At 37.0% G+C, this 13895-nt stretch overlaps 1 protein-coding gene across 2 annotated transcripts in view; it reads left to right on the top strand.

Annotated features, from left to right (window-relative positions):
• Positions 1-307: 307 nt before the first annotated feature.
• Positions 308-13895, top strand: part of LOC101163965 (3',5'-cyclic-AMP phosphodiesterase 4C) — a 97705-nt gene continuing 84117 nt past the window's right edge. For both annotated transcript variants that reach the window (XM_023954247.2, XM_023954245.2), the window contains exons 1-2: positions 308-497; positions 12532-12582. In XM_023954247.2, the coding sequence (XP_023810015.1) occupies positions 12568-12582 (15 nt within the window). In that variant the 5' untranslated portion in view covers positions 308-497; positions 12532-12567. The remainder of the gene's footprint in view (positions 498-12531; positions 12583-13895) is intronic.

Below are 13895 nucleotides of genomic sequence, written 5' to 3'. Positions count from 1 at the left end.
CCTTAGATGCACTACTTTTTGCTAAAAGTTGAAACCAGTGACAGAAAATGAGGTTAAATTATAACTCATAAATATAATATTTAAAATTTGAAAAAACAAACAACACACACTTTCTCAAAAGAAAATAGACATGTCACTTCTGGTAACCAGTCTGAATATTTTGCAAAATGAAGTGAGTCATGTAGTTTGGAGAGTTTGAGCGCCAGAGCAACAACAGACGGATAAATCCGCTGCGCGCACACCTCGTGGTCGGCGTAGTAAAACTGTTTACGTGCCTCAGCCTTTCTTCCTGTCATGTGACCATGCCACCGACGTCACGGTGACGGCACTGGGCAGGCACTCTGCAAGTTACAGAGTTTGAAGTCTAAAGTGAGCCGCGATTAACAGCAGTAATAAAAAATGGAAACGGGCGATCCGCGCAGCAGCGTAACCTGACTGACAGACAGACAGACTGACACCTTCCTAAAGTTCAGCCGAGAAAAAGGCCTGACGGCGAGGTGAGTGACAAAAACACGCCGAAAACTTTCCTCCTCATCAAAAAACATCTCCGAGGAACGTAGATGCGCGCGCATAGGAAGACTTCAAAAAGCAACTTTTTTATTTTATTCATTATTTATTGGAAAACATGCAAAAAATGTGAGAAATTCTCCAGAAAACTCTTCCAACGAGCCTTTCTCAGAAATTCTTCTGACCTATTTTCATTTCCCATCAGCATGATCTTTACCCAGAGTTTCCACTGTCATGTATGAAACTTATTATTTCTAAGCCAATTTTGTTCTTCATGTACAAACCAAACTTCCCTCCCAAATGTTTATCTAATCCCAGAATGTTCCAAACTGCATTGTATTCTGTTTTTTTTTGGGTTGATTACTTTATCTTCATGAGAAAACCAGCATGGAATGTATTTTCCCAAAATATTTATGTATTCCTTACTCCTCCCTTAATAGTGTTTCTTCCTCTATATCGGCTTCCTTTGGTCTCTATGACCCCCAACATTCTTGTTTTCTTTCTTAAATTATCTTTTTTTTTCTGAAAAATATAGTTTTCAGATCTTTCCTACGGAAGATCATTGACTTTATGCAAATAGTTTCAGTAAACTTATAATTTTTAAAAGAATTTTAGTTTCTGTTTTGTTTATGTTAATATTTTCTTGTTTGATATATTTACACAGCCACACATTGAACTTGTTTTTCTGTCAGGTCATTTTTTTTCTTTACAAATGTCAGATTTTATATTTGCAGTTTTTCCTCGAAGGTCGTGTGAGTATTTTATAAAATAGAAAATGCTCTGAAAAGCCTAACTCGATTAAAACATGTCTGCTCACGTACATTAATTAAACTTACATGAATTATCTGCGTCAGAGTGAGCCATTTACGCATGCGTTTTTCTTATTTTGACTTCACCCATGAAAGTTTTTTTTTTTATCATCAATAATTTTAGAACTTTCACAGTAAGAATGGAAAGAACAATAAAGTCTTTGTTGTTTGTGGAGCTTTAACTCTTAGTCAAGAGAAGAGTGACGCGGTTGTGCGCATAGCAGAGATCAGCTTTCACATTTTTTGGAAGTTGTGGAATCAAACCTGTTTCTGTGGGGATAGCGCGGCGTCGAGCGTCGTCAGTTCCCCCGCTGGCCGCTAGATGGCAGCCTGCTTCAGTGCTGTGCCAGTGTTCCTTCTCCTGTTCTTCATCCATCACTGGCTTCAGGCTGTTGGAGAGGCAAACATTTGCTGAGGCATGTCAGGATCTGCTCTTTTTTCTCTCTAACTCTCTGAGTCATTCGTAGTTTGAAATGGCATTTATCTTTGCACTTCATCGAATTTCCTGGTGAGAAAATAAAGAGGCAGAAACAGAAACAACCTTTTTTTCACAATTTTTTAGTGTCATCATTTTATTTTATAGCAGCTATATTAAAAGTATGTGAAGCTGCTAATATATTATTTTGTAAGGGTTTACATAAATTTTAATGAAGAAATAAAAAAGTAAAATAAAAAGAAATATTAGCTTTTTTCTGATGATGGAGGACATATATGAACAAAATTAAGATTAAAATAGGAATTCTGAGTATTTCTTTATTCAAATTGTGGTGAATCAGGAGCAGATGAAAAAAAAGTGTTTCAAAAGCTTGTAGCTATGATGTAGGTCCTATAATCGGTATGCCACAAGCTCCCTGCTCTGCTCCATTTCGATGTATTCACGTACAAATGGATCCATTCATTCATTCATTCATTCATTCATTCATTCATTCATTCATGCATTCATTCATTCATGCATTCATTCATTTATTCATCTTCTAATCCATTTGTTGCCTTTTGGGGTCACAGGGCAGCCAGGGCCTATCCCAGCCACTTGCAGGGGACACCCTGGACAGGTCACCAGTCTGTCGCAGGGCCACAATCCCACACCCATGCACACTCACATTCACACCTATGGACAATTTAGAGCAACAATTAACCTATGAAGCATGTTTTTGGACGGCGGGAGGAAACCAGAGTTCCCAGAAAAAACTCACGGATGCACGGGAGAACATGCAAACTCCATACAGAAAGGTCCTGTGCAGTTTCAGGTCCCCCAGCCAGGACTTGAAGCAGGGGCGTTCTTGCTGTGAGGCAAGAGTGCTAACCACTGCACCACCACGCAGTACAAATAGATCCATTAATGGGAAATTGGGAAATTAGCGCAAGCTTACTCTGTGTTAACAGTATCGGCCATGACTCTGAAGAAAATTTCTAATGACCTCCTGCCGCTCTGCAGAAACCATCACCTAGAAAACAACAGATTTTTTCAAATCATTTTTTTCCTAAAAATGGCATCATAATTAAAAGACCACTGGGAAAAAGTTTAAAATAGATCAAAAGATGGTTGGAGTGGGACTTTAAAGTTATTTCTAAACACATTTTGATCAAACATCCATTTACTAATAATAGTTGCAAAAAAAATATTACCATGAACTAATATTAAAGAAACTTTTCATCTGTAGCCTTTAGTAAGTCTGCACCGTATTGGTACAAAACTTTAACTCTGAAAGTTTTAATGACAAAAAAGTATGATAAATGATATCCCTTTTTGGATGTTCTAATCAGTCCAGAACCCCTAATTTTGTAGTATGACAGTATCTAATTAAAGGCAGATCCATTTTCAATCCATTGTTGGACTTCACCAACTTTGCTTAGTGTACTTAAACCTTTCCTCAGTAGTGTGATCGTGGTTCTTCTTGCTTTTTTCAGGCTCCTGCTGAAGGGCTTTACATTTCATCCTCTCTTCCACTGCCAAAGGAGCAAAGCCTGCAATAACAGTAATGATTCATAGAGGTGTTTTGCCTGTTAGGAATTGTGAGTCAGATTTTACTGCATTGTGTATGTCTGGTGTTGCACTGAAGCTCCTGGCTGTTGTGCAGCAGTTTTGTGAGCCTTATCAGCTTAGGTTTTACCAGGCGTATCTGCTATCTGCTGTGCGTCAGCATTAAGATGGCACAAAAAGACGCCTTGAGAGTTCTCTTTATGATGGCTGATTGAAGAATTCAAGAAGGCTGCCGCTGTTCAGATGGGTAATTATTACAGGCTGTGCCTGGGTGGAGGGTTGACCTGGTGCTCCACACTAATGAGCAACATGCCACTTGGCTGCATCGTTTTATTGGTCTGTATGTTGAAGTGGGACGTTATGATTGGCCAGCCAAACAGCAAATTTATAAATTAAAACAGTTGATTTGCAGGCAGAAGCTATAATGGCAGATAAGAAATGTTAATTTTTCTTTTATTATCAGGGGAAATAAAAAAAATAAACAACTAAAAACTTTTCAAAGGATGAAAAAGGTAGCATCATTAATAGATCGTCAGATAATTTGATTAGGTCCATAGATTTTAAATATCAGTGAATTTTTTCATTCATCCAGGTGATGTCTTGAAATTGAGGCAATTGGACTTAAAATCTTCTTTCTTGAAGCGTTTTGCCACGAGTTACTAAATTGCACAGCACAGGAATTAAAGGGCAAAAAAGTAGCCCACTCAAATAAACCTAATTTCTTAACCCATCATGGATTTGGAAGTTGCTTGAGGACCGTTTGTGTCCCCATTAAGCAGAATAAAAGGATTCATTTCCTCAGATCAGGGCTGCATGGTGGCGCAGTGGTTAGCGCTCTAGCCTGATCGCAAGAAGGCCCCGGCTAAAGTCCTGGCTGGGGGACCTGAAACAGAATCACCAATGGGGGACCCTTGGTGATTCACCAATGCACACTCAAGCTTCCAATGAAAAGTCTATGGTTGTGTCCAAATTCCATCACTGCATAGTGCACTATAAAGGGCATTCACCATTTTGAATGGCTGTCCAAATCTACAATTCATAAATTAAGTGCTCTCAAAATTTCCCAGAAGTCGCTGCAAAAAAACCAGTGTGCATCGGTGCTCACTAGATTTTCAAATATAGACCATGATGCATTACATTTGAATGATGTGAAAAAAAAGCCTTTTTAATTATTTTTTTATAAACCATCCAAGTCTTCATCTTCAGAGCACACAGGATTCATAAATAGTCTTCGTAAAATCTTCAGATTTATTAGGGAAATTTCACTTTGGAAAATGGAAATATTCACAGTTTAAAAAAAAAAGTCTGCATGGTATCTAAAAAGCTTTTAAAACACAGATAGTCCCGCCCACACTATATAGTTTTTTTCTTTGATTAGTGATTAAAGAGGGAATTTGGATTTAGCCAATGTAAATGTTTTTAAACACGTTTTGGGCTTCCGTGTAAAAATCTTTCACATTCATGCATGGATACGCAAGTACTTATGACCATTTTGGGGCTTCACGTACAAAATGCAGGGCCATTGAAAGCATGTTGCAAGTTCAACCAAGTCGAACTTTTACCAATCGGACTTAGATTTGGTAGTGACGTATGGATGGCATCCCTTTTCATTCACAGAACTGACAACTGTTTGAAAATTTATCATGGAGGAGAAATTAAAAAATTCATTTTTTTGCCCGGCCGGAATTATATGACACCAAGTCTTTCATATATCAGAACAGACCTGTAAAAGCAAAAGATCCCTCTGACATCTCCCCCCCTAAGCCTTGTCCAACTGTAGGTGGCAGACATGTGCTTTTAAACAGTAAAAAAAGAGAAGCCCCTCCCTGCTTGCCCAGTGTGAGCACCATGCATGTTGAAGAACCCTCGTTTAGAGCGTTCTTGTTGAAGCCTGGTGTGTCCACAGTTTTACAGTCACTATAAATGTCACTTGTCCAAGAGAGAAGCAGCCGTCATTTCAAGTCGAGATAGCCTTTGAAACAACCCGACAAAAATGTCAAAGCACACTCTCTACTCTTTGCTTGACATTGCCAAAGAGCGTCCTGCAACTGAGGAGAGCTCTGATTAAAGAGTGCAGACTGCAGGGAAGCTTTTCAGTGAGCAGAGGCTTTCAGGCAACAAATACAAAAGGCCTTTTTTGTCCTTTGAGTCAAAAGACATAGAGTAATGCATTAAATTTCAAAAGATTTAATTATAAGGAAGGATTCATAATTTGTACTTTTGTCACAATCTACTGTGGATTTGCTTTGGCTGTATAGTCACGTAACTCTGACATTTCAATACTTGGCCTTTTTTTCCCAACGGACATTTTGACGTGACATGAAGTTAAAAAGCGGAAAAAGCTATTCTGGTTCTCAGTTCATTTTGGAAGTAAAAACCCCTTTCAATTCCCAGTTAAATGTTACGTGACTCACTGAGACGGCAGCCAAATAAGTTAATATTTCAGCCCAGAAGATGTGTAAATGTGAGGAAAAAGAACTGGGAAGACTGGATGATTGATAAAGAGACAACTCTTCAAGAATGTCCTCATGAACGAATCATGGTGGTCCAAATTTCAATAAAGAATTGTTTCATACTTTGATTAAAAAATGTGTTTCATGGTTGTGTTTTGATTCCGCTAACATTTAGACTTGTGTTCTTTTTAGATTACAATTTCCCTCTATAGTTGTGACTGACACTTAACTGAATTACAGGGCACTTATTTCCTTTTAAAAACATTAATTTAGAATTTAGAATTAATATTGGTGGTTTGTGTCAGAAAATATGTACATTTCACATTAATTACCGTATTGTTTTTTAGAGGTGGGTATAGAATTCAAAAACGACACTAAAGAAAAAGTAACTTTATTTTTTCATATAACACAATTCAAGTAGAAATAAACCCATAAAATCATAATAATGAACAACTACAAATAAAAGTAACTGAAAAAGTATAGTTGACAAACAGAATATTAATTTGCACATTTCTGCTTTAGAGTCAGAAATTTGTGGAATTTTGCGCAACAACAAAAAAATCTAAAATTATGATGATTGAAGAAAATGCTTACTTTAATGAATAAAAAGGAAAAAAGCTCTTGTTTACTGTTTTTTAAGCAATATGAATCTGTATAACTAAATAAGCATGCGTGAAATGTTGTTTTTGGTTTTTATATTTTTTAAATATGGGTTGTTAGATACAGATAATCAGTTCTTTCCGTCTAGTCTGTGTTCGAGTTACTAAAGGTGATTTTTTTTAATGTGTTTTTTTTTTACCTCACCGCACATCCTGCTGGTTTACAAGAAAACATCAAATATGTGGTTTGCCTCTGAAAACTTTAAAACAATGTTGAAGTCCCCACAGATTACGGCTGTATCAGAGAGAAATCCACCAGACTTATCAATATAAATCTTTATACTGGCTGAAACAGATAATTACATTTTAGTGCAATTATTTGCTGATTTCATCACAAATATAAACCATTGTCGTTCGGTAATAGTAATTTTTTCAACATAAATTTACTTAAGTAAAAGTAAGGATTATGATTTAGTGAAATGACTCTTTTGGAATTAACATATTTTAGAAAACTTAAAACCACATCTACCTTTTTAATGCTGGAATTGATCTTATTTTGGGGGATTTACCAATCATCCTGGGCTTCATACCAGCTTGCAAACATCTCTAGTGATAAGTGTATTTGTATTGAAATATTTCCACTGACAATAGGAGTTAAGGTTTCTGACTCTCTTTTGCTGATGAGTGTCTCATACAACAACCGCTTGGCGCTTCTTCTTGGAAGTTGTTATCACGCTACTGTTTGTGAAATCTCTGATGACGTACAGCAAGTTTCAGGTTTCCTGTTCAGATCAGAGATTATAAAAGCATTGAGAACACTCAGCGTAGCCAGGTACTTCCCCCCTCGACACTAATAAAAACCTTGCAGTGTTCGTTTTTAATGAAACGTTCTGTCAGATCTCCAAAGATCTTCCTCCAGCCTGTGAACAGCTGGTCTTGTTTGCCGTTTGGCTGTGTGAGCGGCACATGCTGCTCCTCCATGGAGACAGGCATGTTTGGCTAAAGGAGCATCAGGGCAGTAATGAGCAGCATGCAGGATTTAAAAGACTCTTTAAACTAAGATGTGTTTAAACTACATTTTATTAAAATGGAAAAACATTCAAAATAAGCACGGCTCTATTGGAAATGGAAGTTTGTTAAACTTTCTAAACTTAGAGCCTCTTTTTTTTGCTGCAGAAGACAAGAACATTTCCCGTTTGTGGGATAAATAAGGTTTACCTATTCTATTCTATTCAATAGTAGCTTTTTTTCTTCTTGGTTAGCCTTTAATCTTCATATAATACATTTAAAGACCCACTGCAATCAGCTTGTGACTATATTTAAAGTGTTCCCAGTGATTTTTTTATATTATGGTTATGACGTTTTAGCCAAAATTAACAAACCTTTCTCATTTTCTAGATTATAGCAGGATGGCAGTTGCTCAGTAGAAATTTGCCTCAAGTTGTGGGCAGAACTGTTGAAGTAGTATTTGTTTATGCACTCTCCCGCTAGTTTAAAGCCCCTCACCCCTCCAAAATATCATTACCGGTGCAACAAAAACAGTTGGCAATATTGGAGTTTACAGCCATACAGTTTTGATCCAGATTCCAGCTCAGACGAGGAAAACAAAGACGTACACGGATCTATTTGTCTGCAAGTGGATGCATCAAAATGTAGCGGAACAGGGAGCTTGTGCCCCACTGATTGTAGCTTCTACATCACAACTATAATCTTTTTTCAAACTGCATTTTTTCATCTGCTCCAGATTCACCAAAATTTGAATGAAGAAACTCTCACAAACAGAATTTTAAGTCTAACTTTATTAATTAATGTTCTCCATCATAAGTAAAATGCCTGAAGAACATGTAAAAACACAAAAAACAGGATTTTCCTTGGAGTAGGTCTTCAAAGTCCTAAGAACTGAAGAGTATACAACAAATTTAAATCTGATTTTCTTCTTATTTTTGCCTTTTTGTTTCAAGTGTAATGCTGTGATAATTGATTCAGCTTTACTGTGGCACAGAGGTGGAGTGGTCATCTGATGGCAGGCTTGGTTGTTGCTCTGTCCACCCACGTGTGTCAAAGTGTCCTTGGGCAAGACACTGAGCCCCACATTACTCCTGGTGGCCTGGTTAGCGCCTTGCATGGCAGCCCTCTGCTGCCTCCGCTGTGTATAAATATGCAGGATTTTTGAATCACTGTAGGCCTTAAAAAGGGTGGAAAAGAATTTATAAAGACACAGTTTACCATCTAAAACTTGATGAAGGTAGAGATGCTTTTCTATCATATAAAAATAATCATAATAAAAAGGTTTTATGAACCTTTGTATGATTACACTTTTATTATTATAGCCGACCTGTTCAAAAAGCAAATAGATGGCAAAGATGAAACAGTTGTAACTAATATGACACCCTCCCAGTTGTTAAACATTTCACAGTTTCAGTGTCACTGGCCACATAAAACCAATATTTATTATCAAAGCTCATTACAGCAACTTGCCAGTTCTAAATGTTTCAATAAAACTTCAGGCAACTCTTGGAAAAAAATAGATGAACAGATTGATTGAAAAGCAGATGATGATGGGGTGCTGCTCTTCATCGTCACCATTTATCTTAAATATAGAAAAGCTCCCATGTAGGTGTGCATTTGATTTCTTGCTGATCTAGTAGGTTTGCCCACTTAAAAATAAAACTGAGGGCTCATTTAAACAATGAGAGAAAGGAAATTACAAAGAAAATTATGAACTTTAAAGAATTTATATGAATTCAATTGCATTTCATTTAGAGAAATTGGTATTTAAACCCTCTAACTGGAAAGACTTAGTACTCAGTGACAAAACCTTTACTAGCAGCATAGACGTAAGTCATTTCTTGTAGCTGATGAGCAGGTTTCTTCATAACAGGAGGAATTTTGGTGTAAATGACTAAATCGCTCAGATTTGGTGGCTGTTGCTTGGCAACTCTGAGCTTCAGCTCTCTGCATAGGTTTTCTATAGGATTGAGGTCCAGAAACTGACTGGACCGCTCCATGACCTGCAAATGTTTCTTCAGCCATTTCTTGATTCCTTTGACTGTAGGCTTTGGGTCATTATTCCGTTGGAAGACCCACCCAAAAGATTTTAAGCCTTCTGGTGGAAGGAAGGAGGTTCTCACTCAGGATTTTACATCACCCATCCTCCCATCCACACAGTGAAGTAGCCCTGTGCAGAACCCTCCCCACAGCACAATGCTTCCACCTCCATGCTTGACTGTGAGGATGGGGGTTCTTGGGGTCATAGGCAGTATTTCTCTTCCTCCAAACACGACGGGTTAGGTTGATGCCAAAGAGCTCAATGTTGGTCTCATCTGACTACAGCAATTCTTCCTAACCACTCTAAATCATGAAAGTGTTCATTGACAAACCTGCACATGGGGCCTTCTTAAGCAAGGGGACTTTACAAGCACGGCTAATATTGCGGTGTAAAATATTACCCATGGTTTTCTTGGTAACTGTGGTCCCAGTTGCTTTGATTTCATTAGTCAACTCCTGTCATCTTGTTTTAGGCCCATTTCTCATAGTTCTCATGATCATGGAAACCCCACCAGGTGAGGTCTTGTTCAGAGCTCCCAGACTATTCAGTGGATTGATGGTCATGTTCTTGTATTTTGACACAATTACACCAACAGTTGTCACCTTTACCCCAGCTTCTTACTGATGGTTTTGTCGTCCATTCTGGTCTTGTACAGGTCTACAATCTTCTCCCTTAAATCCATTGAAAGCTCTTTAGTCTTTCCCATGTTGGGGAGTTTGGAGTCTGACTGATTCTGTGAACATGTGTCTTTGCTACAGGTGATTAGTTCAAACAGGTGTCTTCAATTCAGGTGACAGGTTGATTAGGAGAGTCCAGCTGGTCTGTGTGAATCCTAATGGTTGATTTTTGTTGTATTTTTTTGTCCATCTGTCACTGTTCAAATGAACCTATCATTAAGATGACAGACTGTCAATTTCTTTTTATGTGGGCAAACTGACACAATCAGCAAGAGATCAAATACTTATTTCCGCCATGGTATATGCTGGTTCCTGTGTAAATTGGAACCTAAAGGGTTCTGAATAGGATATTTTTATTTTGGCAATGGTGTTTTTGAAGGTTCAAATCAAATCAAACTTTATTTGTAGAGCACTTTTTCGACAGCTTAAATTCCTTCACAAAAAAACATTTTCCCAAACTCCAAATGTAAATAAGTTAAACTGTCTTTGCTGAAGACATGAAATAAAACAAAACTTTACAAAATGTATGCTAATTTGGTCATTTTTCAGTCTCCAATCTCATACATTAAACATGAGAGAAAGTTTTTGTGTTTTGCAAAGAGCAAGAGGAGTGGTAGATCTAACTGACTGTTATGGCTTAAAGGGGAGTTTAATAATCCATGATCTTTTTAGACTCCAGCTGACTTATAGTGGAAATAAAACCAGATCAGTCCTACTTGTTCTCCACAAAACTCTGGCTCGGTGCTGCGAATTGTGTCCCTCCAAAGCTACTGCAGCTCAGAATAAAATAAAAGTTAAATAAAATCGTCAGAGCTGCATAGACACTTTAATGAATGCTAAATATAGTTGATTTTAGAGAGGGAAATTATTTGTTTCATGTGTACAAGGCTTTTAGTATAAAATCAATGTTTGTGGAATGACTAAAATTTTTGAATTACCTATTTTAAAATCTGACATATTTAGTTCTGTGCATCACACCTTTTCTGGAATGCTGCACAAACGAATTCAAAAGGAATTAAAAAGACTTCACAAGAAAATGACTTGCATGAGAGCAGATGTTGGTCTTAAGAGCCACTATTGCACCCCCATACCACCAGAGATGCAGGCATTTGATAACGCTCCAGATGCTTCCTCTCCTCTTAAGCTGCAGTCAGCTGGATTTATTTCTCCACGGGACAGTTTTTCGCTTCGTCTTTCAGTTTATTTAGCCGCACAAATGGAACAATAGTGTTTCCTGATGACCATTTGACCTTTATTTACCGCAAACATGACAATCATTGGTTTTATTAATTACAGGACTTTTTCTTTTGGTAACATAAAATGTTTTTAACAGGGTTGATGACCCTCTATTAGTCTTCACTTCTAAGATGTTTAATTTATTAATTTTTTAAATATACAAATCATGTCACTGACCTTAACATACAAAGATCCATAATACCCCTCCAGGTCAGCATGGACTCTAATAAATTTAGAAAATTTGTGAACTTTATTTTGTAAAGAGAACTTCCTTGTAGTGAACAGTTTTCATACTTTCTTTTGAAATTTATCAAAAACAGTCTTAGTTTACTTCATGTTTTTGTTGTGTTCAACCATGAAACCAAAGCTGTTGGTAGTAACCCGCCCTCTAGTGGACGAAGACTGGAACTTATCAGTGCAAAATATGTTGCGAATAACAGAGCACATGCAGACTATATTATTACAGGAGCTGTTCCAGCATAGTCTTATGATATAAATATATCATAAATGCATCCTTTAAGAAAATGTTAGACATAAAATATAGAATCAGAACCAGACTATACCTATGAGGGGTTGAAAGGATCAAATCCTATAAGTGTTCCACTGATGTTAAAAGTCAGTTCTCAGCAGGCTCCTCAGTGCCCTTCGAGGTAGCCTTGATTAGTGTGTAATGAGTGCTAGTTTGTTCTTAACTAGGTTTGAAGTATTTATAAATGCATCTGAATTGCACATTATTGATTTCATAAGTCTGTAAGAAAAATCACATCATTTTATATTTAATCAATCTTTCAAAAAGAAAAGATTACTGAACATTTTGTTCCTGCTGCTTTGTTTGTTTATCTTTTTTATATAGTTTTACTTTTCTGGTTTCTAATGTGAAGCTGTGGGACTGAAGAAATATTAAACTAGGCATGAGAAATAATAAAATCATTCAGTTAAAGAAAAAGGACTTGTAAAGCACCTTTGTGACTTGTTTTTAGCCTTGTTGATGCCCCTGGCATACTCGCACATCCATCTGCTATCAGCACATGGTAATGCCAGGTGATGAGTCACATGAATGCATTATAGACATGAGGCCGGGATAATTTGTTGTGCTTTCAAAAACATTTTTGCATGAAACGCATTAGCAAAATTTCAATTCATATGCTGCATAAAGGTTATTTCTAAGAGTTGCTCTTTCATCAGAGTTTTTTTAAACAATGTTTCTCTGTCTCTTTCAGCTGCTTCCTTGCTGTGGCAACTTCTAACCTACACCAATGTCAAGGCTTGAGGTAAACAAAACAAAATGTTTCCTTTCCTATGCACACACACCCTCCCTTTAATGCTTGCACAATCAAGTCTGTGGTAGTGTTTACGTTGAAACATTAAATACTAAGCTTGACACTTTATTTTGGCCGCATTATACCTTTCTTGTCTCATCATGGTACTTATACCAGCTACTTTAAGGTTAAAAACTGTTTTTAGGGCATTTGTTGTAATTTAAATGGACAACAATAACAAAAAACAGTAGACTCTTGGCAGTTATGTAAAGATTATGGCATTCATTGACACTTTTGTTGAGTCAATGATAAATAAATCAAAATAATCCATGATCCCAATGAACTGCGTCAGACTAATGCATATCTTTTAATATAAAGAGAAGTATTTTTACTTTATTATCTAAAACAGGTAGCAGTTTGTTTTTAATTATTGATCTTATCCAGAGGCTCTAATCTCTATTCTGTGAAATAAGCTTAGCCTATTAGGTGTTTCCTTCTAAAACTTTTTAAAGGGCCATCTTGCTGTCTGGATGAAGTCAGTTAATATATTGATGCAATGAGCCTTAACCGAATTTTCCCATGATCATGTTTATTTGTTTTAGAGCTATCTTGGTTCAGGAGGCTGATTGGGTTGTGATGGATAATTGCGCAGTTGCTCATTTAAAAAAAGAAAAAAGAAAAGTTTGTAGCCTAATTATTGTGATCTCCTTTGGGAACAAGATTTTTTGATTGACAGTAGTTAAGAGTTGCCATAGTAACACAACAGGCTAATCAACTGGTTTGAACAAATATTACCATGTGGGTGGGATGTGGCACTATCTTCACACAAAAAGATGAAAAAAACAGATGTTTCAGATGTCACTGGTACAATTGAATTCAAAAAGTCTGTGGTCTGTGCAACGCTTAGACATTAAAAAATTTTGCCATGGTAAAACTCATCCATCCATCCATCCATCCATCCATCCATCCATCCATCCATCCATCCATCCATCCATCCATCCATCCATCCATCCATCCACCCATCCATCCATCCATCCATCCATCCATCCATCCATCCATCCATCCATCCATCCATCCATCCATCCATCCATCCATCCATCCATCCATCCATTTTCTTAAGCTGCTGAATCCCTTGCGGGGTCACAGGGCTGCCAGACCTGGCTACTGTTGGGCAAAGGCTGGTAAAATTTATGACTAAAATTAATAAATAATACATTAAAAACCCCATAAAAAGGAGTCACTCAAAACAGAGAAAAATGAGTTTTTGCTATAAAAAAGCAATAGTCATTAAAAAAACAGGATATACAATAAGTGTTAAAATTGTT

The sequence above is a fragment of the Oryzias latipes genome, chromosome 4 (assembly GCF_053564925.1).
Source record: "Oryzias latipes strain Hd-rR chromosome 4, Olatipes_Hd-rR_3.1".
Lineage (NCBI taxonomy): Eukaryota > Metazoa > Chordata > Actinopteri > Beloniformes > Adrianichthyidae > Oryzias > Oryzias latipes.
Note: the sequence above shows the minus strand (reverse complement) of the source record. Positions and strands in the feature narration are given on the sequence as shown.